This window comes from Anas platyrhynchos, chromosome 2, assembly GCF_047663525.1.
Source record: "Anas platyrhynchos isolate ZD024472 breed Pekin duck chromosome 2, IASCAAS_PekinDuck_T2T, whole genome shotgun sequence".
Taxonomy (NCBI): domain Eukaryota; kingdom Metazoa; phylum Chordata; class Aves; order Anseriformes; family Anatidae; genus Anas; species Anas platyrhynchos.
Window position 1 is genome coordinate 113,102,038 of NC_092588.1, and position 25,764 is coordinate 113,127,801.

Sequence of the window (25,764 nt, forward strand, 5' to 3'; positions counted from 1 at the left end):
CTCCTGGATACGGGCGCGCGGCGGCGAGGACCTGAGCGCTGCGGCGGGGGGAGCGGGCAGGCCTTCCTGGCGCTTTGCGGCTTTTCCTCGCTATAATAAAAATATTGAGAAATAAACCAGCTGTGGGAGTCTCTTTGCGTGTTGTGGCGGTGTCTCTCCCTCTGTGCGGCGTGTGGCGGGGAGCTCCCTGTATGCACGCACCCCTCTGCCACCCCAAAGCGGGGCATGGGAGGCTCCGGGCCGGCGGGCGGGGCTGAGCGGCGGGCGATGGCGGCAGAGCGGGGCCCTGCGGCCCCCCGGGGCGGGTGGGTGCCGCTCGCCCGCCGCCTCATGGCTGGCGGGTGAGGGGCGAGAGAACCAACGGCTGCCAGGACTTCAGCAGGGCCTTTGGTACGGTCCCCCCATTGCATCGTCTCCTGCAGGGGCGGGCAGCACGGACAGGTACACGCTTTGCTGGGTTAAAAAGTGGCTGGATGGCCGGGCACAGAGAGTGGCGGTGAATGGAGTGAAATGCAGCTGGCGGCCGGTCACCGGTGGTGCTCCCCAGGGGTCGGTGTTGGGGCCCATCCTCTTTAATATTAGTCTGTACTGATGATTTGGATGAGGGAATTGAGTGCACCCTCAGTAGTTTGCAGATGACACCAAGCATCCTGGCTTGTATCAGAAATAGTGTAGCCAGCAGGGTCAGGGAGGTGATCGTCCCCCTGTACTCTGCTTTGGTGAGGCTGCACCTCAAGTGCTGTGTTCAGCTTTGGGCCCCTCACTACAAGAAGGACATCGAGGCCCTGGAGTGTGTCCACAAAATGGCTACGAAGCTGGTGAAGGGTCTGGAACACAAGTCCTGTGAGGAGCGGCTGAGGGAACTGGGGTTGTCTAGTCTGGGGAAGAGGAAGCTCAGGGAAGACCTTATTGATCTCTACAACTGCCTGAAAGGAAGGTGTGTGGAGCTGGGGTCAGCCTCTTCTCGTAGATAACTACTGATAGGACCAGAGGGAGTGGCCTCAAGTTGCACCAGGGGAGGTTTAGGCTGGAAATGAAGAGACATTTCTTCTCAGAAAGAGCAGTCAGGCACTGGAATGGGTTGCCCAGGGGGGTGGTGGAGTCACCGTCCCTGGGGGTGTTCAAGGAAAGGTTGGATGTGGTGCTTCAGGACATGGTTTAGTGGGTGACATTGGTAGTAGGGGGATGGTTGGATGAGATGATCTTGGAGGTCTCTTCCAACCTTAACCATTCTGTGATTATAAGGTGGCCTTCCTCAGCAGGGCTTGGGCTGCGGGAGGCCTCAGGCCCACAGGTGCTGCTCAGTTGTGCGTGCTCTGGCCGTTCGCTGGGCAAGAGAAGAAGGAAAATGCCTCTGGAGCTGGGTTTTCTGGGTGTCCTGGTCCTGCATCCTGCTGGCCCGAGCAAATGTGGTTCCCTTGGCATCTGCACCCTGCTGTTTTGGGTGCTTCTGAGGGGTTTCACGGAGATTTCAGTGATGGACGCTTTGTTGTCTAGTGTCCAATGATTTTATTTTATTTTATTTTTAATCACCTAAAGTTCTGTGTGAAGACTTGAGAAGTCTCTGGTCTCGTTTTGGTCTTCAGTATGTCAGTCAAGGAGATCTGAAAGCTCCTTATAAGAGAGTTGAAGCAAAATTGAGTCTCTGGTTTGTAATTACGCATTTGGCAACAGTACCACTTCAGCAGCCTTGTTGATGGTTCTTGTTGCAGTGCTGCCTGCTGTGAGATTCAGCTTTCCTGTGGTTTTAAGGTAACTACACTGAGAACTGGCCTGGCTGAGGGAAAAAACAACCATTTTATAAACAAGGAGGAAGAATTCATGTTGAGATGAGAGCAAGCAACTCCAAATGGCTTAGAAAGTAATTCAGCGGGTAGTTGAAAGAGCTGAGTTGGCCGCGAGCTGGAAGAACTTACCACAGGGTAAACACTGAGTACTAGCTAGCAATATATCCTGTCTTTGGAATTTGTTTAATTTGTTTCAGTATACAAAGCACACAAAATTAGTGAGACAAAACTATAACTTTTTTGTAGAATTTGTTGACTCCCACAATGCAATGTTAGTCAGCAAATTTACACAGCTTTTTCATGGATAAAAACTATTCAATGCAAACAAAAAACTTAACACTGACTCCTATAACTGGTAACATTACAGGCAGCGTAGTATTGGCGACAATACTGATTCCTGTGTTTTTTTTTTTTTTTTTTTTCAGTTATGTTGATTAAACTATTTAGAAGGGTTAAATTACATGGTGGAAAGCTGCAGGGGACCATGCACCTGGTGTGCCCCTGGGCAGAAACGGTAATCGTATTTGTTAAGGCTTTCTCTTTAGGATATTCTCATTTGGCCAGCAGTTTTGTGTAGAGCTTAAAAATCATGATATCAAATTTAGAATTTTATTTACTGGTAAAATATTTGTAATTCCTAGTTATTGGCCCATCTGTAATTGGTGGAATGTGTAAAGAGCTTTGGAAGTGGAAAATACTGTCACCTGTTCAAAAATTCTGATCAGATTTCCTGAGAGCAGGCCTTCTGTGAGATATTTATGTTTGATCTTTCTGGATGTATACAATCCCTCTTTTTAAGAATTGTGCATGTAAATGCAGTACCTCAGTTATTAATAAATTTGAACACATCCCCCTTCCACCTTCTTCCTTTAAAGGTTTATCTGTTTATGGAAGTAATATCATATTTCTAATCCCTTGCCAGTGAAGCATCCTTAAGCATGGAGAACTTCATTCTGTATGAAGAGATAGGAAGAGGAAACAAGACAGTTGTTTATAAAGGAAGAAGAAAGGGGACAATTAATTTTGTTGCTATTCTTTGCACTGATAAATGCAAAAGAGCTGAAATAACAAACTGGGTAAGTGATGTTTTTCCTGCTAAATCTGGGAAACAATATAGCCTAAAAAATTTTTGTAGCACAGGTGATAGTAAAGAAAAACACCAATTGCTTGTTTACATGGAGTTTGTTGTCATTTATATCAGCTTCTTAAGATTTCAAAGTCCTATACTTTGAGTCTTACTTTAAATTGTTTATTTCTCTCATCAGGTTTTATTGTGTAAATCGCATGCATGAAATCATGCTTAGAGGCTTACCATTTCTATGATACATCAGAGAACCTTTTGGGGAAAAAAAAAAAAGCTGTTTTCATACATTCATTTTATTTCCTCTTACTACATCCAACCATATTTTCCTCACAGTTGTGTTCTCACTGAAAAAGAAAGCAGAAATCCAAGTTTAATCCCAAATTCTGATTTGGAGTCTGTTACTGTTTTAATGATGCAGAGAAGTTAAATAGTGCTTGCAAATCTACAGTGTCTGTATTTGAGTGGTTGGGGAACTTTCCCATATTTTTGAAAGAGGTTAAATAGGGCAAGGTCTATGGGGAAAGTTATCTGTCCTCAACTTACATGTAAAATTAAAATCTTAAAAGTTAGAAATTAATTTTTAAATCCTTTGTCTGCTGGAATAGGTAAAAGAATGAGCAGTTGACCTAGAGAAAAGCTATATTGTCTCAACTCCCCCTACAGTCCATATATACAGCCGTTTTTTTCCTATTAAAAATGTTAGGAACTTTGTTCTAGGTTCGTCTGACTCATGAAATCAGACACAAGAATATAGTGACATTTCATGAATGGTATGAAACAAGCAACCATCTCTGGCTTGTAGTGGAATTGTGCACAGGTAAGGTAAACTCAGAAATTAAAAAAATATTGTACAGGTATTTGTAAGAGATTTACTTTAACAGTTTTTCCTACAACAAATGCTTACTTAGGTTTTTGAAAAAATTAAAAATCATGTATTGTGTATGATATATGTATGTATGCTTTAAAAAAATTGCTTCTGGAAATGTTTTTTAGAATTTCACTCAAGTCATATTTCTCTTCTACTTCACAGTGTGTCATGTTAAATGTTAATTTATATGACATAATCTTAGTTTGTAATCTTAACAGGTGGGTCTACTCAGGGGAACTGAAATTGTGAGTAGAGGGAGGGTAGTTATATAAAATTTTACTTGAGAAAAGATTTCTAATGACTGTCAACTTTGGTGTTCTCATTTTATAGCATACCATAATAAATAGGGCAAGGAGTGAATAAGTTATACTTTACAAGTGACTTGACATTGTATAAATGCTTCTTTTTTTTAATCAAGGGGCAGTTCTGTATAAGTTTTGTTGTTGTTGCTGTTTGTTTTTTTCCTGTTCAACAGAAGTGTTTTGACTCTTCTGTTAAGATATTAATTCGGGTGTGTTCAGAACCCAAAACTGCATTAAGTGATTCACTGAGTTTTGATAGTTTCTTGTCAATCTGTTAAAACAGAAAGGTTTTAAAGCATTTTTTAAACTTTAGATAGTATGCTTTCCTCTACATGGAAAGAAAAGAGCTCCAGTTGTGCAAGAGATACATGTTAAAATTTTGATATGTGGGATTTGTTTCACAGTAAGAGTCAATATTGCACACTGCCTTTTTTTTCTGTCCAGAATTCTATTTCCAGAAATTACTGGAGAAGCTAAAAGTCCTGACGAATAATCAGATCGTACTTTCAATTTTCAGAAGTGAAGTTAGTTGGCTGATTTGGAAGCTTTGGCCTAATTGCCTAGTCTTAGTGTATGTGAGTTATTAGACAGCCAGACATTCATTAAGAACAGTTAGAGCAATTATTATGCATTTTACCTTGCAGTATCGCAGTGTGGTGGTGAAGTTATTAATATTTAAGATTTGAGATGTCTGGCTAAGAAGTCTATCTAACTAAAACAACGTTCCTTTGATTAAAAGCTAACAGTCTATGATTGTGTCCAACCCCCACTTCTAAGCTAAGATAATACTGGTGGGACGTATACAAGTGGAACATCAGGAGCCATCTCTCCATCATTGTCACTTGGCAGAGAATGGAAGAGCAGAGAAGTAAAAGCTGCCTGAATGTTCTCTCACTGTAGGCATAGTTAATAAAGCTTCCATCTGACTCGTCTCAAATTCTGCTTGGAATCCCTATATTCTTTGTCAGCAGTTTGCTGCAGGGAGGATGTGTTGGAGCTAGCATACTTTTAAATCGAATAAGATAGGAATTTCTTATTGATTCTGTATAGAGCCCTGAAAACTGCTTTTGACATGTGGGTGATCTCTCGCTCATCTCAAGATGACAAGTGAATTTCTGTTACCAGATGCAGCATACTTTTGTGCTGCTGGCTTCACTATTTTTTTCTCCTAGTATATTTGGTCATATTATGGGACTATTCTCTACATAGCCCTCTAAAATACATTGTAAAAAGTGGTAACTAAGAATGATGGAAAATTCTTTACTATTTTTAGTTACATAGTACGGGGTGGGCTGTAAAGGTGACTGATATGCTAAACAGTGTAAAAAAGATTTTGGATGATTTTAAGATTCAGCAGCATTGTATAACTTGAAGAATACTGTTGTTAAAAGGCCCTACAGTCATACTATTCTCTGAAAGAAATTACTAAAACGAGGGAAGTGGAAAAAAAGCTCAGAAAAATCTGTTATGTGATTTGGAATAGAAGATCTATTATCCTTCTCTATGGAAAGCTCTCCTAAACCCTGTTTTCATTTGGGTACTTATTTTTGTCTTTTTTTTTTTTTTTTAATCTGCATGATTTGGCTAACACGTGATAGATAATCCAGAAAACCCATAGACAATTCACAAAATACAGTGCAGGGTCTTGGGGAAACAGATTAGGTGTAAAGGAACAAATACAGAAGAGAAATGGGGTCTTGGGAAGATGGGAATGTGGAATTTAGGATGGTAGACTGGGACAGGAAGAAGAAAGACTGTTTGAGCAATGAACTGGTAGAAGGTGGGTAATTAGGAGAAGTCCAAGTCTTGTGAAGAGTTAGGTCAGCCATGACTCAAATGGGATGTGTCTGCGATACCTGAGAATCACTGGGATGTGGAGAACCAGGTGATGGGAGAAGAGATTTTGCAGGGACAGAGAAATAGTAACAGTAGTGGGGAAAAGCATAGAAAGCAAATGTGACGCATAGAGAGGGACATGGGTAGTAGAAGATGTGAGGGATATTTGCAACGCTTTGTAGGTGTAATCAGATCAGAATTGGAGGAACGGTGGTCAAAAGTTAGTGAAGAAGGAGAGTGGAGATTTTGTCATGACACAGAAGAAAGTTTTGTTAGGATGAGAAGTCCAGAGAGGTGAGCAGACTTGCTGGGCTGGGCTGCTGGGATTTGTACAAGAAGACTGAGATGTGAAAATTCATTCCTGAGTATTTTTTATTCTTTTTTAAAACCTAAAAGAGGAAAGGATAAAAATGAAGGACTGACTCACACAAGAATCAAGAAGAGGACAGTATAAGAATACCATGTGTGAAGAACAAACAAAGTACATCTGTTGAATGATGTTGACCTCTGGACCTCAGAACTTTACTATTTCTTTTGTCCAAGAACTTAGTGAGGAATTCCACGTCATTAGTTCTAGTGCTTGTTCATAGATGTTGCTAGTGTGCTCTTGGTATTATTTATTCTCTTACCCCGATCCCTGCTGGATGAGTTAAGGAGTCAAACCCGTGTGTGCTATCACACTGGGACATGATGCACTACTTCATGGGGATTTTTTTTTGCCTTGTGTTTCCTTTGCAAAATTAAACGATATGAAAGCGTTGTTAAAGTCTTGCATTCAATTTTATTGTAGTCAAACTTAGGCTTTTTGTCACAATCTTGGAAATACATTTTTCTGTACGTTTTGTAATTATTTTATAATCTCAAGATATTTTTAACAAATACTGGTTATCATTTTAGCTTGACCTCTTTTGAAGATGTATAATGTCTTTGCCTGACATTTTCTATATATGCACAAATAATTCCTGTGCTGACCATGTGTAAACATATTTCAGGTGGTTCTCTAGAATCTCTTATTGCTCAAGATGAACATCTACCTGAAGACGTAGTGAGAGAATTTGGTGTAGACTTGATTACTGGTTTACACCACATTCATAATCTTGGAATTATCTTCTGTGAACTGACACCTGGAAAGGTAACAAGGAGCATTATTTATAGTGGATGTTGTATATTACCTTGCGTGTTAATCATTATCGGAGTGTTAATCATTATTCCTATTGTACTGTTTGTGAGAAGCCTATCTAATGTTGGAGGCCAGTTGAGCTTTGTAATAAATGTAAAGACAACAAGAAATGAGCTTGAATAGTTTATGATCTAATTGATTTATTTCTGTATTCTAAATTTGATAGAACTATAGATTCTTTTTGGCTTGATGTACTGGTCTGAGTTAATCAAGGATTTTAGTTCTCTATCTTAGGGCCCTAACCTCATATTATACCTGCTCTATCATGCTGCAGGATATTTTGAAGTCACAGAAAATGCTAACAAGGGAGTAAAGTTAACTTTATTTGTAAATAACTTTCTCCATTGTTTCCAAATGCCATTTAAATTATCATCTTTAACTTGCATAAAACCAACAATCTTTCAATTTCTGTCGTTGACTGTCCATGTGGAACTTGCATACGGTTCAGTCAAAGTTCATGGTTTTAATTTAGATAGTAAAGTGAATGTAGCTGTGATCAAAAGTTCTTGCTTTAACAGTAATTTTGTTTTTGATCTTGATCTATAAGTGGTGAAGTTGCCCTTGTGTCTGAATTTTCTGTAAAACTTGCAGTTGTAATCAGTTTGTCATTTGTGGGTCAAAGTGCAGTAAGTAGATATGAATATGTAAATAAAGCATAGTGGTAATGCCTCTGTATTTTTTCTGAAGAATAAGAGAAAAAAAGAAAATGTAAAAACTGTAAAGTATTCTTTTGAACACAGAATAAAGTGCAAAAGTAAGACTTTTTCCTCCAGTTTGACTAAATGGGCAATTTCTTCAAACAACATTTTTGGGATTCTGAAATTTTTAATTATGGAAATTACGTTTATTTTAATTATGTCTTTATGCAGTGACGGCATGGGGAAAATTCTCATGTTTGTTAGACAAAATCTTTAGAATTTTCTGCTGGATCAAATTGGAAAGATTCACTTTTTTTTTTTTTCCTCAGTGTTACTTTTTATTATTCTTTTACTTCACAACATATCTTACTTCTACTCTCTTTTTTTCACTGCAGTAACATCATTATTGTTTTGATTTAATAAATAAACAAAAATGTGTGTTGAACCATTGATGGTTCTGTTGTGAGCATAGGAAATTTTCTGGTTATAAGAATATGAAAGTGATCATTCATCTCTTTACTTAAATGATTTGATTATGCTTCTTATTTTTTTAGTTTATATTGGAAATTTCAGCAGTCACTACTGTTAAGATCTGGTACTTGTTTGTTGGATTCTGTTTATCCCTGTAGATCCTGCTGGAAGGACGTGGTAGTTTGAAATTCAGTAATTTTTGCTTGGCGAAAGCAGATGGTGAAAATCTGGAAGAGCTTTTTGATTTAATTTCCTCTGAAGAACCAGGAGGAGATGTCAGTGAAGGCACTCCACAAAGATGCGTGAAAGACAGATTTCGAGGTATGATACTTCTACTAGTCAAAACTGCTTTAAACCAAAGGGCCAGAATGAAAGCGGGGAAAAAGCCCTTGTTATAAATAATTTTGAGAGGAGACTTTGAAAGAAGGTAACTGGTCATCACTCTGTTAGGGCTTACTAAATTCCTGGAAAAACTGAATAATTAATTGTGTTGGGTGGACGTTTGTAAATGCCATTGTCTTTGCAATGGAAAGCATCATCTGTAACTTCTCTGTAAGCAGGGTTTACATATCCCGCATGTGGGGATTTCCTTAAGTAGGCTTAAAACTAAAAAATTTGCTCTTAAAGATTGTTTGGAGGGATTATAACATAGAGAGGGAACAACGCTTGTGAGTGAGTAAGAAGTAGAGAAGCTGTGTTTTACAGGTGTATGGCCATAATTCTAAACTTTACAAGAACAGTTTAACTAAGAACTGGAAAAATATCCTTCTGTCATAAATCATATGATAGGTTAACAATTACTTACCTTTCCTACTCGTTTTAAATAGACTTCAGGTTATTTTTGGATTGAACCTTACACATAGGTGATTGTTAAATAAATATAATACAGCCTGTAAACTTTCAGTTTTTAAAAGGCTTTTTTGCAACTGACATCACATCCCAGCAGTAGGGCTTAATGTACAAACTGTTTCTGTATCGTGAACAAGTTTTCATTAGCTCATAAACTGTTCTGGTTTTATTTTTCATTGGAGAAAAAGAAAAAATAGAACCAAAATTTGTCTTTTTTTTTTTTTTTTTTATGTGTATATGGATGAGATTGAAAATGGTTCAAGGTAGCTAATTAATTGAAAATGTTAATTGTGTTTGGGTTTGCTAAGGGTGATTAAATTGTACATTCTATTTGATGAAAAGTAATGATTATTAAAAGAAATAACTCAGTGAAATACCGTTGGTCCTTGATGCATTTCACGTATCATAAGCTAAGTACAAGTAGTAGGATTACAAAAATAATAAAAATCACTAAAAACATTGGAAATTGAACTTAAACTATCTTTAATAATTAACGACATTTATATCTCTAGTGTTTAGTATATACATTAAGAAAAAAAAAAGTGCTGCAGACTCCATAGGGTCTAGGAGTAATTTCCATTAACTTCATGTTAAAAGTATACACAACTCAGTAAGTACTACACAGAACTGCAGCAACTGTAATTGGAGACTGCACTGCTGTTAGGTATCCATTTAAAATAGCTTAGAAATAGGCTTTTGTGATTTTTATTGACATAAGACTTTAATTATCCTTTTTGACGCCAGTGTTCCATTTCACTTCTAGTTTGAGGTTTGACTGTTTTAGTACTAAAGATACCAAAGAAAGAGCATTCCATTAAGAAAGAGTGTTTCTTTTTGAAGTATGAGAGTTCCTTTGTTTTAATTTAAGAGACATCCATGACAATGGACTACATGGCAAACACTATGTTTTGTTTTCATCAAATAAGAGAACTTCAGATTTTTGTTTTTAATCTTCAGAATCTTTCAATAGTTCATGTCTTGGAGCATCTCACAGACATCTATTTCCAAGATAATGATGTGTCATAGCAGTTACTGTTATATGGAACAATGGAATTCTTGGCAATATTTTGTGGGAACAAAGAGAGCTTTCTCAATACTTTGCTCTCTCCTGCAGAAAGCACATACTGAAAATATTAAGACCAAAACCAGATCTTTATTCAGGAAGAAATACAAATCTAATCTCTTTCCTGTTGCCTTTCAGAACAGCTTTTTCAATTGTATGGTTAACGACCTATTGTCACTTAAAAAAAAAAAAATCTGATAGCAAAAGAATCCAAAATAAGCTTTTTAAAGGACTATGAAATTTACATTTTTGCTGAGTTTGCATAATTCTTACAGAGATTTTGGAGAATCTAGTTAGTGTTTAGTTGGAAGCTACTGTAGAAATAGGAACTGCATATATATTTTTTTCTATAACAAAACAAATTAGGGTTTTCTGAATGAACTGCCATAATCTGACGTGATGTTTTTATAATGTTTTAATGTGTGAAAATAGGTATAACTAGTTTAGACCATTTTAATGACTACCTTGTTTTTCTAGCAGTCTTCTAATGTTATGGAAATTTATGTCTTAGGATATATATATATATTTAATATAAAACCGGATATAACCTAATCTGTTCTGTTATTCACATGAGAATTATGTTGGTTTAACATTATTCCCAATTTCCTTGGCTGTGGAAACTGTCAAGGTATATCAAAGCACTCTTTGCATTGATTGTATTAGAAAATATAGCACAAACCAAGTTGGTTAATGGGAGGGAAGTAAACAACAAAATAGTTTCTGTAATCATACATAATTTAAGAAAGGTATAAGAGGAAGTTACTTTCAAATTATGTGTGGTATCTCAATTTTCTTGCATCTAATAGGAGATAAACCCTAACACACTGAAGTGTGGAGAGAAAATTTAGTGTTCTGCAGAATAGATGCTGAATTGAATTTGTACACTGTATTTTGTAGGCAACCCAGTATACATGGCTCCAGAAGCAATAAAGGGAGAAGACTTTTCCAAATCCAGCGATCTGTGGTCCTTGGGATGTTTACTTTATGAAATGTTTTCAGGTTGTAAGTTTATATATTTCTTTAGTATCAGTGGTAATGAAAACATATTTTGTGGTCCCAATATAAATTCTTGTTTACTTTCCAGGGAAGTTAAGGAAGAATTAAGACAGGTTTGAAAGATTTCTTGAAGAATATATTAAATTTACTTAATGGTATGGGACTCTGTCAAGCAGTCAATTAAAGTTATACTATTAAGCTCTACTTTTGAATGAGATCTAAATATAACAATATTAACCGACTTGTATTCCTCAAATACTGCTTGAAATTGCAGCAGTACTTGCATTCTGGCAGTGTAATGTTTTTATCTTTTAATATTAAACTGTGGGTGCATTAATCTGGCCAAGGAGAAAACTGTAACTAGAATAAAACTAGTCATTAGGCTTCCTGCAGATAAACTTAGCATTGGCTGCAGCTGGAAGGAAAACTTCAGCATCAAACAATTACAGTGCAGTGTTCTGAAGTCTTAGATAACACACTGATCTGCTGGATCGACATTTTCTGCTTAGACTTTTTCTGCTGGCTGTCTTACTGCTGATTTATACAGAGCTGTCATGGTGGCCTCCCTCAAGCCATCTTTAGTGCATGTTCTGTCCTTGGCCTCTTCTGCTGTTCATGGTAGAAGAATTTAGAAAGTTTTTTTTGTTTAAGTTAAGAAGTGAACTTGGTAAATAGAATTCAGAGTGAAGGTGTTTATTGCTTTGGATGTTTTCTTTGGGAAATGAGCTCAATGTGTATTATTGCAACTGAAAGCCATTTTGAAGTTTGCCTAATCAGGGAAATAAACCTTCTGTTTGTTTGTAGGAAAACCACCATTCTTCTCAGACAACTCCTCTGAGTTAGTTGAAAAGATTCTGTATGAAGATCCACTGCCACCTAGACCAGCGGGTAACAATTTGCTCTTGTTAAATATGTCAAATCAGTGTAATACTTAAGTTGGTTTTACTTTGCACTGTTTCTTCTGAAGTTCATTGCAGGAATTATTTAGCTGTTCAAAGTGAATGTTACAGTTGCTTTTCGTTTGCTGAGAACTTCTTCCATTAATGGTGAATGTTTATTTCTCTATTGACAAACAGGCGTATCATTTAGTGTTAAGAATTAAAAATAAATGTACTGTCCAGGATGGAATTTTTGAACTCTGTCATTCTGGGCATTGGTGGTATTCATGGCGACACTTGAATATTGGTGTCCCTTTTCAGTTAGTAGCAATGAGAACAGTGCAGTAGAGTTAAAACTGTTACTCCTTTCAATTCTAAGGGAAACTTTGTTGTCAAAGTGGATAAATTGCATTTCAGAGTTTTGAGCTCTCAGAATCAGTCTTTCTCATTTAACTAAGAGTTCTGGAAACATCTTCTGTGTAATAGGATGCAACAACGGTCCTTTTAAAACTGTCAGGGTTGATGTAAATTTCAGTTAAAGCAGCTTTCAACTCTATTTTCTGCTAATAGCTGTATGATAATGGAGGGTGGTCCTTTAAGCATATAAAAAATCAAATTAGTTTGGTAACCATGTATTGTTTTTTGCTGCTTCAGAGGATCCTTTGAAATGCAGAGTTTATATTTAGAACTTCTGATGCATTCACATTTTTTTTCAGATGAAAATACTATTAAAATAAGCTGTTCTGATACTATTTTCAGATAAAGATTTGATCTACCTTATCGGAGTTGACAGTTGGTTTTGGTACCCAATCCTCACCTTATGTGTTTGCAGGTTCTGCTTCCCAGAAACCTTCTGCAGAGTTCATTAGTTTACTTGATGGCTTGCTTCAAAAGGATCCTCAAAAGAGGTAAAGTGTCTAATTGATGAGTTGTTTACATTGTCTTTTCACCTCTGGAAAAAAAACACTGCTATGGTACTACACGTATACTGTTCTGTATGCAACAATGCAAAAATAATTTTAACCCTCATGAAAGAACAAATTACACTTTTTAATGCAAAGATATAAGGACTGTTCTGATTAAATATAGCTTTGTGTTTTTGTAGGTGGTGCTAAATACATAATTATATCAGGGATGATGGGTAGCTTTTTAAACTAGATGTCTTTGCTATTCCAGAGCAATGGGCTCATCTATTATATAAGGCTTTGATTTATAGGTGTTAAGTCTTAATTGCTGTATAATGTAAGATTATCATTTGCAGGGTAGTTCAAATAATTTAAATTTTGGTATTGGCCGAACGGTCTTTTTCAGTCTTAACCTCATCCCTCTGTGTTGTGTGAATGAGGCATTTCAATTGAGGCAAAAAGTTTCTCATATAAGAAAACTTTTTTGCTGTCCAAATACAACTCAAAGGGATTAGTTGCTTCATTGAACCCAGTGATACTAAACCTAGCCTGCTATCTGTCTTTTTAGCTCTACTTTGCTATTGTTTTTTCAGTTTGTTTGTTGCTTTTCAATAGGTTGAATTGGACAGACCTGTTGCAGCACCCATTCTGGAAAGGCTCTCTTGGCCACTGTGATGGTGATTCTGCAGACAGCCAGGGACCAAGCTTAAGGTACTGAGTGTGCAAACAGATGTAGCATACAAGTGAACCAATATTTTTACTTTTTTGTTTTGTTTTCCTGTGAGTATTTCAGTCTTTGAATTTTGCTTAGAATTTTCACATTGACAACTAATTGATGAATGAAATGTTACTCCATCCAATGAACAATCCGGGAGCCTTAGCAATTGCATTATCCTATTAGTGTATTATAGTACCTGTTGCTTTCAATAGTCCTTTCTCCCTAGAATGTATTAACATTTCTATTTATTTTCATTTTTCATATAACAAAGGTGCTTGGTAATTTGACTTGTAATACTGTTCTTCAAAAACCTTTCTAGAACCTTATGAGTCAATTTTATCTCTTTTATTGAAGTTTTTTGTTAGGTTTTGTGATGTTCTAAGCTTAATCATAAAAACAATCCATATACATGTAGATTCATTTCAGCCTCGCAAATGCAGCTAACCCATATTTCTTGTTTATAGAGTAAAGCATTATAGAGTTTATAGAGTAAAGCATTAATCTAATGTTTTCTTTTTAAATCTATAATACTCTTATATATGCAGAAACACCCAACCCTTTTATGAAAACAGGCTTATACATTAAATAGGCTTCCTCAAATGTCCATTATCTTGCTGCTTTTAATTTTTTAATTTCCAATTATGGTGTGTTTTAATGATCCGTAGTTATAAATATTTGAATGATACTTTAGGTTCCATCCAGGGAACTCCTGTGAAAATAGTTTTATTTTAGAATGCTGAATGCTTTTGTGTTTTATCTATTTTTAAATTCTCTCTTGCATTGTTCAATACCTATTTGTGGTACCAGTGCTGCAGCACTTTTGTTACTAATTTTTATTCTTATTTGGAATGCTGCTCTTTGTCTTTTCATTTCATTACTACTTTCTCCAAACAGGCAGGTAATAAATCCAGATTTCAAGTTCATACCACAAAGTCAGAACTTCTTCAACGTATTAGTGAGACTTAGGTCAACCTCCACCACAGTGTTCCTCTTTGAGGAATTCTCAGAGGAACAGAATAATCTTTTGACCTTACTCTTGATGGTCTCCTAATGCTTCTGAAATATACAGAGATATGCACTAATTGGCAAATATGGCAAGCCTAGGACATGGGCTTGACATGGAAAAGAAGTTGTCTACTTTTTCCTTTCCAAATATGAGGCCCATTTTTTTTCACAATATGGTAGAGATTAATATTAGATATTCTGGAAACCCTTCGTGAAGATGAAAGTTTTATGACCCAGTTCCGTGTGAATAGGGCAGGTATAAAGAAACAAAAAGTGCAATTAATTGCCAGGTCAATCCTTAAGCAAAAGCTAAAAAAGGTAGTTTTTATTGACCTTAATCTAGGTTATAAACTTCATTATTAAGCCTGCTTCATTATACGGCAGTTGTAACTTCTTTCTGTGAAAATTGAAAGGTCTCTAAAGCTTTTAATACTTCTTTACAGCTCTATTATTTTGGGGTATAAATTTATTTACTAAATTCAAAAATAAATTTGTAATTTCTTAGTATTCTCTAAGTCACTTGCCAGAAACTTATTTTTCATTCTTGCCTTTACTACTATAAAAAGTTTTTATAACACATATTACTATAGGATGCTGATCTATGAGAATGACAGTTAAATTGCATGTTAATAATTCCAATAAAAACAGATATGATCCATCTGATTTCTTTTTTTAAGTTATATAATTACTATTTCCTATTAAACAGCAATGAGGACGCAGTATCATCTGTGTCTTGGAATACCAAGGAGCCAGAAGGAGCTTATAAAAATCTGTCATCTTCTACAGCGGATATTAAGCTACAAAGCAATTCCTTCAAAATAGGTAATATTTGTTATGTTATTTTGAATCATTATGTGTCCTGTGAATTTTGTCAGTCTTACCAACATGCTTATTTCCTGTGTTTTGTTTCTTCCTAACTTCAAGTATGACTTCATGTTCTCTTTCAGTAGAAAATCCAGCTGAGCTGCGCCCCAAAAATGTAGTTGATGGTGAATTAAATGAATCCATATTTCTTCTCAGGTATGAAAATCAAAGCAATAGTTAGAAGGCCCTAGAAAATCTGTTTTTTTCCCCGTCTATTCAGATACTTTATTATTCTGTTTGTAATGTTTTCTTACAGTGTTTCCTTGTATCCTTTTGAATTTTCTATCAACAATTTAATATTAAGGTGCACTTGAATACCAGTTAAAACAAGGTGTATGGTTAAAGCAATGTTTTGGCTTTATGAAATTGGTTCTTTCTCATGTGTTTGCCTAAACAGAAGACTCCATTTAGAACTTCTTTCTTTGTTTAGACAGGAGAATGTGTTTATAATATAGTTACTTTAGATGTGAAAGAATAAATGTTCATCTCAAGATGCATTAAGAAATTCTGCCTGTGGCTCTTTATCACAAGCTGTTGGTATTTACTAAGTAGTGCTATAGGTATTAAATAAAAAATCGTGATTGATTTAAGTGATATGTTTCACCTGCGGTGCGATTCTGAAACTTGTACTAATTTACAAGCCAAGCAGGCTCTACAAAAATAATAATAATAATAATAAAAAAAAGGTTTAATTCTTGTCCTCATCAGGCAGAAATATTTCTGTTTAAAATAAAACACTCTTTCAAGATTCTTATGTAACCTGAAATAGAGCTTTTATGCATGATACTTTTCCAGTTATTTCAGTTGGTTTAATAAAGTATTATTACTCAGCTGTGATGGAAAAATGTAAAAATGAGATAAAAACATACTTTTAGCAATTCAGAATGTCACTTGTCATTTGCCTTAATTTGCTGAGAAGACGGACTGCAATGGTAGTACAAACACTTGATATAAAACCATATAATCCAAAAGTGTACTTTTAAGACCAATGTATTTTATTTATGGTGAGTACACTTATTTTAATAATAAAAAGAAGAAAGGCAATATGTAGAAATTTTAATCCTGTTTCTACTCTTTGCTTGAATGATTGAATTTCTTCAAGCTTAAAGCATTGGAGTGTAAGGAAGTTCCTGTCATGTCACTTGGCACCAGAATTTATTCAACTGTCAGGGTGGTTAATCAGCTTTTGACAGCGGTAGCTTCTTATACATGTGAAAAGGGAATAGGTCAAGTAGTTTGATTCACTGATTTCTTGTCTTGTTTTACCCGAGAAACAAACTGAGAACTGGAAAAATAAGAAAGACTTTCTGTCTTTCAAATGTATATAAAAGCAAATTAGTTTTGGAAAAAATGTTTGATAAATGATTGATATGGGAACCTAGAATAATTTGTTCTGCCTCCTAGGTAGAAATCATGGTTTTTTGATTTAGGAAGTGAGACTGTTTAAACTTCCAACCAGATCCATTAGGCACCACCAACCAGATATTTAGGCACCACTTCCTTTTGCCTATTAAATTTATGTTACTGTCCAAAATACACAAGACAAAATAAGGTTAAAAATGGGATCTATGTTAGTCATTTGATCTTTGATTTCAATGAGTATCTTTAATTTTGTCTTGTGATTGTACTTTTAGTTTAGTTGCTTTTTCTAATAAAAAAAACCTGATTTGCAACTGAATATGTATATTACTTTCTGCAAATTAAGATTCTGCAAATGTCTACTCATTTAAAGGTGTCGAATAAATCAGTGTTTCCTGACCTGCTAATTTTAATAATTCTAAAGTTGATTTTAAACATATAAAATTTAAATGTATTCTACCGCAAAAGAGTTCACTAGCAGCTTGATTAAAATTGCACAACTGCAGTGTTCTGGTCGCTCTTTGTTTTCTAATTAGTAGACAGGATTTTTAAAGAAATTAAAAAACAAGCCTGCTTCACACTCGTATATGAAAATGAGACAGTTTTTCATTTCCACCAGCTTACAAAGATTTGGCAGCCAGGAGAAAATTAATAACAACAAAATAAATCACAATTTTTGTCTCTTTTTAGTTCTCGTCCTACTCCTAGAACCAGCGTTACAGTAGAAGTAAGTGATGTTACTACTGCCCCAATCCAAAATTCTCATCAAAGAGATTCATGCTTGACAAAGGTGAGTAGGAAAATTATACTGAGAGATGGAGGTATCATCACAGTTAGAATTATAGCCTTGAGTCTGTAACAAAGACAAACTACTTCTTCCCCATTCTATAGTTATAATGGAAAAGTAATTCATACAGTAGTAGTTCCTTTAGTGTGCAAATTTAAAGAAAAAAGAAAATAGTTTGCAGAACTCCAGATGTAGGAGTTAATCAAGATACTTTGTCTTCCTTTTTTTTTTTTTATTCCCCATGCATAGTAGAAGGTAATTCTGTCTTATCTACTGTCCCATCTACTTTTTTAAGCTTAGTTTGCAAGCAAGCTTTTTGTGGACCTGTGACTGTTTCTCACATATGTGTGTTTATCATAATTTTTAGTTAGGAGGCCTTATTTACTACTATATGAATAAAAAGCAATTTTAATTATAGAATTTATATGGCCAAACTCCGTGGTATAACATTTAAATGAAATATTGTGGCAATAAACATATCTTCTTCTTTTGTGCAAAAGTATTTCAAAAACCTTTGTTCTTGTTCTAGGATAAAAATAGGTGCTCAAGTCAGCAGGATATGGAGTCAACATTGAAAGAGCTCATTTACACTGAATCTGATCTTATCGTGACACCAATCATTGACAATCCAAAGGTATGGCAAAATGAAATATAAGATTCAGGAACTTGTGGGTGAGTCTATTTTTGTAGATAAATCTGTAATCAGGGTGAAACTCCTTTCCTGTATTTTATAACTCTTTCTCTAAAGCAGTTCCACCTCGTCATCTGGAAAGCTCTCGTGCAAGTTTTTGGCATTCTTTTGTAACCCTATTGTATTGCTAGTTTGGAGGACAGAATTATTTTGGGATTGAATAGTAATATTCATGGTTTACAAGAAATGGAATCTACTAAATGCTGTGTTCAGTGCTTTTGTAGATTTGTTTTCTGATAACTTGCTTTCTTATTATTACTTAAATGAACACAAGGCTCATTGTGTTTTGGTGTGCTAAAAGCAAAGCTGTCCATGAAGCCATCTAGTTTAGAAGTATAACTTCTAAATAACTTCTGTTACTCTGTAAGGTTATGAAGGTCATGGTAATATTTCTAATACGCATGAACTTTTCTGGAAAAGAAGACTTGAAGTTGTAAGAAATATCCATCCAATTTCTGTCTTACGGATTGTAACTTGAAAACTGTTTGTGATGAGTCTCTTGAGTGGAGACTGACGCTTGTTTGACAGCAAAGGGAAAGCCAAAAAAGAATTAGTTCTGCACTGCAATCACAGTGTAACATGCACCTGTAGGTCCCTGTGCAGTATTGGTAGAAGGAACGATAGGTTAGAGACTCTCTTGTCCTACATCTATTATTTTGGTAACTTGACTCAGTAAGTGGGAGATGCAGGACTGTAACACTTTTTATTGGAAGTGATTAGCTCAGTAGAAAATTCTTACAGCCGTTGTTTTAGTATAACTGTATTTTTGTTTGTTTTAATGGAATTCTTAACACACTCAAATTCTTGCATAGCTGGACAGAAAAACTACCCAATAATACTGTGTTTGGGTTGGGTGGCCGCCAATGGAGAATTTCAAAGGTAATGAAACATTTGAATGCCACCTCTGTGAATTCACAGTCCTGTCTCAGGGCTTAGACATGAAGCCTTAACCCTTCACTGCTTCTCTTCTGACTACAATTGTAAGAGATGAGACTGGGGGGAAGTGTACATGCAGACTAATTTCTTTACCATGGAATCCTAGGTTCAGAATTAATGCAAAGTATCCCTCTAAGTTCCACGGGCATGTAATCAGAGTCACTGCAGACTTTGCAGTCTTCACATTAATGGATGACACTGACACCTGGTAATGCTGAAGAGTTTGCAATTTAATCTCCTGTGAATGGATTGACTAGATGCTGGCAGAAAAGTAAAAGCTGAAATATCAGCTTATGTTGTAAAATTGCCCTGTGTTCTGCTAATCTGTGGAACTGAAAACCTTCTTTTATTTTTCTTTCTTTCTTAAACTTTTTGTGAGCTTTCAGCTGTGTATCAGACTAGATCCTTTATATAGCTTTGATATTCTTCTGTGTAGAAGAAAGGTAAAAATGTAAACTTAAAATCAATGTTTTTGTATTTCTGTTAAATAAAACCAAGTATTTAAATGGAAATGCTAACAATTGTACTCAAAACGTGGAGTTAAATCTCATATATCTGCTTGAAAGAAATGCATAGTGGGAAATAATGGAAAACAGCTCAGTAATGAGCAGTGATTTGTACAGCCATCCTGTATCTTTGTTTCACATTCATGTTTCCATGTTCAATTGCTGAAAGACTTCTAGAAATGCATTAAAACTAGTTGTGATGTGTGTGTTTTGCTTTTACAGATAATGAAGCAAGTGCCAGTTAGATTTGACTTGAAAACTTTATCTATACCAGCATATTCAGGTATGGGTCTGCTGAGGTTAAGACTTCTATGTTCTGCACATGATGATGTAACTATCCTAAGACTAGCCTCCCTTTGTAGATTATAAGTTCTCATGGGGAGAACTCAATTGTTTTTTTCAAAGCCAAAGTTGCAAATGTTATCTTTTTAGCTAGAACAAAAACGAGTAGAATTTTCAAGTGGTAATAGTTACATATACCCTTTCTTTTTCTTTTGCACTTTTCAATTACAAGCTGATGCTCAAAAGATTTAAAATAAGACAGCCAACAATTTATTTTACTTTTTTTTTAGCATGGGAAAGACAGATTTTTTCCTTTTAATATTTTTTGTAAAAAAAAAAAAAAAAAAAAAAGATTTTAATTGAGATATTCAGCCAAATGGACTAAAACTTGACGAAGTTAAAGAAGCAAATGAAAACAGGATGTTAAAATGTGCAGTGTTGATAAGCTATAATACTTGGCAGTCCCACATATAATTGTGAAACGTTCCCAGTGGATAGCATAGATTTGTGGGTGTTTTTGTTTGTTTTTGTAGTGTTTTTAACCTCTAGCAAGTCTGTTATTTCTGAAAACAAAAGGCTGCACATTGTCATGACTGTACCATTTCTTTCTTTGGAATGTTTCCTCTTGTCTATTTAAGGAAGTACTGTTAGGGTGTACTGTTCTTGAAAGGGGACATCAGGCAAGTACTCGTAGAATTCAGATAGCATCTCTTCCTAGATGTCAAAGTCCCCCTTTTCTTTCTATACAGTATGTATTTTGGAGAGTTAATTTGTTGTTTGATAGTTACAAATTTGTTGAAGAAATTTGATAGTTACTACACTTAAGATTGCAGTAAAAGAAAAAATCTTGAATTTGGCTAATGTCCTAGGCAAAAAGATCAGACTCAGGAACCTGAGGAGATGGTATTTTATTTAATTTTACATTTAAGTACCTACAATGTCAGTCCAATATCATTCTGATAATCTGATGTTTGTCTGCTATTGTGTATATTTATTTAATATGGAAGAGTATTTTTTGTGGTTGTAATGCTTTTAGGGTTGTAGCTTTTTCATTTTTATTTTTATTTTTGGCTTGTTCCTGGTTTGTTTTTTGAAGATAGCAAATTTGGTACTGTTTATCAACAGTTCGTCCTTATTATTAAAGGCAATATGGAGAAAAGAAAAAAAAGAAATAAATACCTGAAATTCAAACTGCTTTTCACCTTCACTGATGTAAATTTTAATTGTCTTTATTAGTTAGTGTGCTACTTAAGTGTAAGACAGGTTTAAAATATAGCCATGCTCTTTTCTGTTTTGGAGTCAGATAAATTGGTAGTAAAAAGCTAGCCAAAACTGGGGGGATATATGATTACTAAAATGGACTGAAGTTAGCCCTTGAAAAAGATAAGGAAGTCTTTGGAAAATTCTCAATTCCCATACAATGATTGCTGTGCTGAACTACAATATCTATGCTAATGTTCCTAGTGGCTGTTTACTTGTGTTCCTCTTCAAGTTATCAATGTTCTGATACTCTTAAAGCTTAACCAGATAGATATCTATCTGTATGAATATTTATTTAAAAATATATTTAAAAAATCAAGTTTGTTGCAATTGATTCTTCGGTGATTTTTCTGACTTTGGTTAGTTTTTACCTCAATATTGCTGTAATGAAACTGCACTTAGTTTTCAAGAATTAGTAATGATTAAGGTCAAAAACACTGGCCCTATATTTAGAAAAAAGTAGAATGTTTACTTAAAGACCAGGGACTTGGGAGGGTTGCACTTTCAAAAACGTCTCAAGGTTTTTATTATCTTTTTATGCTTTGTATGTATTATTTCTTTTTTGATTTCTATAATCTTTATCTACTTGTTTCTTATGGTTAGCTGAGAAGTTATCATCTATGAAAGATGTGGACTGGAATGACTTCTTGCAACAAGCAACTTCATTGCTTGATTCCACTGAGAAAAATGCAGGAGCAGCACGTTCTAAACTGAATTTACTCTATTACCTGTGTACTGTGGCTGTCCACAAGGAAGTTGCAAGTCGGCTGGTTAACTCTCACCTGGTAAAAGCGCTGAAGGAATCAACATGGTTTACATGCTTGCCATTGTAGCAAAAATCAGCTTCATTTAGTAATATTTCAAGAAACTATTGGTGTAATGACAAACAATATGACCAATTAAGTACAAAACAATTAAAACATTATTGAATTCCATGTAAGTTTTCCTAAAGGAGAACTGTTGGAAATTGCTGTATTCCATTGTCAGTGTACAATTCTTATTTATTATTATTACAATAATTCAATAACTGAAATGCTAACTAACAGAACATTTTAGAAATGAGGATATAATTATCTAGTTATTTTTTAAGTGACTGTTTGTCAAATCAATCTATTTTTTAGCATTTCCCAACTATTGCTGTCCATTCTCACAAAATTAAATTTAATTTCCTAAATACTTGCTGGTTAATACTGTATGATAATCTGTATTTGTAGATGAAAGCATCATTTTTTCCTCTGCATAGTTGTATGCACAAAGAAAAAATATTTTTCTCAAACTTATACATTCAGCAATTAAAAAAAAATAATATATATATATATATATATATATATATATATATAAATATTCTTTTACTCTCAGCATTTTTATTGGTAATTGATGTGTTTGGACAATATCTATAGTCTTTATCTATAATATTTTTTGCAAATGCTATCCAAATACATTTTTAAATAGTTACTAGTATTTTGAGTTTTTTTTTAAACATCAGGTTGTGTCAGATCACTGAAAATCATTAATGTTTATCTTCTTCTTTAAACGATAGTTTCCAGTGTTAATACAGCAGCTGCGTGCAGCCGCCAACTGGGATATGTAAGTAACAAATATTTTAAATAATTTTTTTTCAAATATGGGATCGTCAGTGATTCTTTAGGAGTTTTTTGGTTTTTCGAACTGCTTGACTGGCAGTGTATATATAATATTGAAGTCTTTCAGTATTGAGTTAACATGCTGCTCTTTTGCCAGACTTACTATATTAAATGTTTAAAATTTTTTCTAAAAGTTATATAACTTGGTTTATTCAGTGATTTTAAGCAACAATATTTGATAAACTAAGCCATACTGTAATAGTAGTAAAATACCTGTAAGGATAGGTTTTTAAAATGTTTGTCAGAAATATTTGAAGGTGATAGTGCCCTCTGCTGCTTGTTTAGTAAATGTTAATACTCCTACATTTTTTCTTTAATGAAACACATAAAGCTGATTTGCTGATACCTACTTTTTTTGTTGTTTGTTTGTTTTGTTTTGTCAGTCATGCTAAAAAGTTTAAAATGATCTCTTCGGGATTTCCTCTATTTTAAGAAAACTGAATGGGAGCATGACTTACTACTAAGGCTGTAACAAAGAATCTAAATTTTTCACTGCTGAAGGAAAAAAACATATATTTTTGCATGAATTTGGTAAATGAATCTGAAATACTGAAAAAATTTGGCATAAAAATTGAAATAAAAATAACTTTTGAGCTGTAAATAGCACTTCAAATATTTCCTTTCCTTAGTAATCTGTAAAATATAAGCAGCAAGACGATTGTTTTGTGGTATTTTTGAAGTAGTTTTTCTTCATCTACAAAAAATGTATTTCATATACAGACGTGCTAAAGTTGCTCGGGTGATTGCTTTACTGGCATTACACACATCTGAACTCAGAGAAAATGTACCTGTTTCTGAGGTAACTTTCCATTTATTTTTTTTTAACACAGTTAATAAGTTTAACATTGTTAATGACTGTCAGTTTTTCACAGCTTTATTTTTCCCCTTATATGAAAATGGAAATATAATTAAATATGTAAACTTCTGTGTTTATTCTATGTAGTTATTGCAATCTTTACTAAACTGCGGCAGAACCACCCAAAAGGATAAAGCTCTAGCCTATATTTCTCTTCAGAAAAATCAAGTAGTCACTGTCATACTTTTGTATGGGTGTAAGAAGAAAAAAATGTTGACTTATTTGGTTATCCTGAAATATAATTATTATAATAATACAATTGCTTCTTAGAAATCTTTTTTCCTTTTACAAAAATTTATTGAGTTGGAACTTGTTTGAGATTTCTCACAATTCTTGAAGAATGTGCACAATTGAAGAAGCAAGTAACTTTCTTTGGAGAAGAAAAATATTTTGAATTGTTTGTTCGTTTTTCATTCTGTGCAACTGATTTGATTTAAACAGAAATTAAAATGATCTTACCATCCTTTTTTGTGTGTGATACATACACATATTTCATAAACTTAAGAGTATTTGCTGTTCAATATCTGTTTAAGCTGTGAGGTTGACATCGTTTCTACTTCATGAGGTATAGCTGGTATTTGAATGTGAGGAAACACAACTGCTAAACTCACTTTGCAAATATGCTAACACACTTTGCAAATACAGAATAGAATATTTCAACTGGAAGAGACATGTGAAGATCGTGTCCAACTGCATGACCACTTCAGGGCTAACCAACAGTTAAAGCATGTTACTGAGGGCATTGTCTAAATGCTTCTTCAACACTGACAGGCTTTAGGCATTAACCACTTTTCCAGCAAGCCTGTTCCAGCATTTGACCACCCTCATGGTAGAGACATTTTTCCTCAGGTTCACTCTGAACCTCCCCTGGTGCTGCTTTGTGCTGTTCCCTCATGTCCTCTCATTAGTGACCAGGGAGCAGAGACCGGCATCAGCTTCTGTGCTTCTCCTCCTCAGGGAGTTAGAGAACAGTGAGGTCATATGTCTTCATATTGTGCAGATCTGGCGTGCAGATCTGGCACACAGGAAAATGTTACTGGATAATAGTTAGCTGAATTGCCAAAAAAAAAAAAAAAGGGGGGGGGGGATCTTTCTGCTGTTGTGGGCCTCTCTGTTTTTTTCATTTAATGAATAGTGCACCTTGTCATTTCATTATCTAGAATGATTATGGCCATCTTGCGATGTTGAATACCATTTAAATTCTGTAGTGAAAGCTGCTCTCAAAACATAATTTCTATTATTTTTTTTTGGGGGGGAGAGGAGGATGTCTTTTATAAAGTTACAAAGTGGGGAAAGCCAGGAAAGGGTGGCTAACTTTTAAAATTCCGGTAAAAAAACAAACAAAACTGAGCTGACTGGCAGTCACAGTTTCCACCATAGACAGTGTTCTGTGATTCTATATGTTATTTGTGCTCGACACTGTATATTCTAGTCTGCTTTGACAATGTAAAAGCAATAGACTAATGCTGCTTTACATTGAACTGTAATATGGTTTTATTCGAAATGTTTCAAGTTTTGTGTTTTTCATATGAACATAAAATCATTCACAGAATTAATTTAGCATTTTTTAGGAAGATACATGTACTTCAAAAAGCAAGTTAAATCTGAGACCAGTGACCCACTTAAACTGAAGGACTAGAAAAGAAAATTCTCATTATCATTCTTCTATGAATTAAAATCAATTTTCATATGCATTAATTAGGAAAATTATGGTTTTTAAAATTAACAAAACTGAATTTTAATACAGTTCAAACAGCATCAGCTCTGCTTGCTGTAGTGAATTATTTGCAGTTTTTTTCATAATAATATGTTTTAATTTAAAAAAATATTTTAGAATGCTTACCATATTAGTATGAGGAAAATAATTATTAAAAAAAATTAATTCCAATGTTTTCATGTCTTTAGTATAATTTTTGTAACTTCTGATCTCTACAGTTGTGATTCCTGCTTCCCTTCCCCTCCAAGTAACAGAATTGCTAGTTTGAACATTCCTGTGGATT

The 25,764-nt window shown here is 34.8% G+C and overlaps 1 protein-coding gene across 6 annotated transcripts in view; it reads left to right on the forward strand.

The window, feature by feature from the left end:
• The first annotated feature begins 223 nt into the window (after positions 1-223).
• Positions 224-25,764, forward strand: part of ULK4 (unc-51 like kinase 4) — a 231,653-nt gene continuing 206,112 nt past the window's right edge. The window contains exons 1-18 of one of the 6 annotated variants that reach the window (XM_027451164.3): positions 313-441; positions 2,213-2,301; positions 2,710-2,863; positions 3,589-3,688; positions 6,870-7,009; positions 8,325-8,487; positions 10,976-11,077; positions 11,879-11,962; positions 12,785-12,860; positions 13,473-13,568; positions 15,287-15,402; positions 15,528-15,600; positions 17,494-17,593; positions 18,120-18,224; positions 19,946-20,006; positions 21,869-22,050; positions 22,806-22,852; positions 23,629-23,707. In XM_027451164.3, coding sequence (XP_027306965.3) covers positions 2,249-2,301; positions 2,710-2,863; positions 3,589-3,688; positions 6,870-7,009; positions 8,325-8,487; positions 10,976-11,077; positions 11,879-11,962; positions 12,785-12,860; positions 13,473-13,568; positions 15,287-15,402; positions 15,528-15,600; positions 17,494-17,593; positions 18,120-18,224; positions 19,946-20,006; positions 21,869-22,050; positions 22,806-22,852; positions 23,629-23,707 — 1,731 coding nt within the window. In that variant the 5' untranslated portion in view covers positions 313-441; positions 2,213-2,248. Of the gene's footprint in view, positions 442-1,710; positions 1,753-2,212; positions 2,302-2,709; positions 2,864-3,588; positions 3,689-6,869; positions 7,010-8,324; positions 8,488-10,975; positions 11,078-11,878; positions 11,963-12,784; positions 12,861-13,472; positions 13,569-15,286; positions 15,403-15,527; positions 15,601-17,493; positions 17,594-18,119; positions 18,225-19,945; positions 20,007-21,868; positions 22,051-22,805; positions 22,853-23,628; positions 23,708-25,764 lie in introns of those variants that run through there. The other 5 variants (XM_038173765.2, XM_072033362.1, XM_072033361.1 and 2 more) reach the window with 5 other exon arrangements.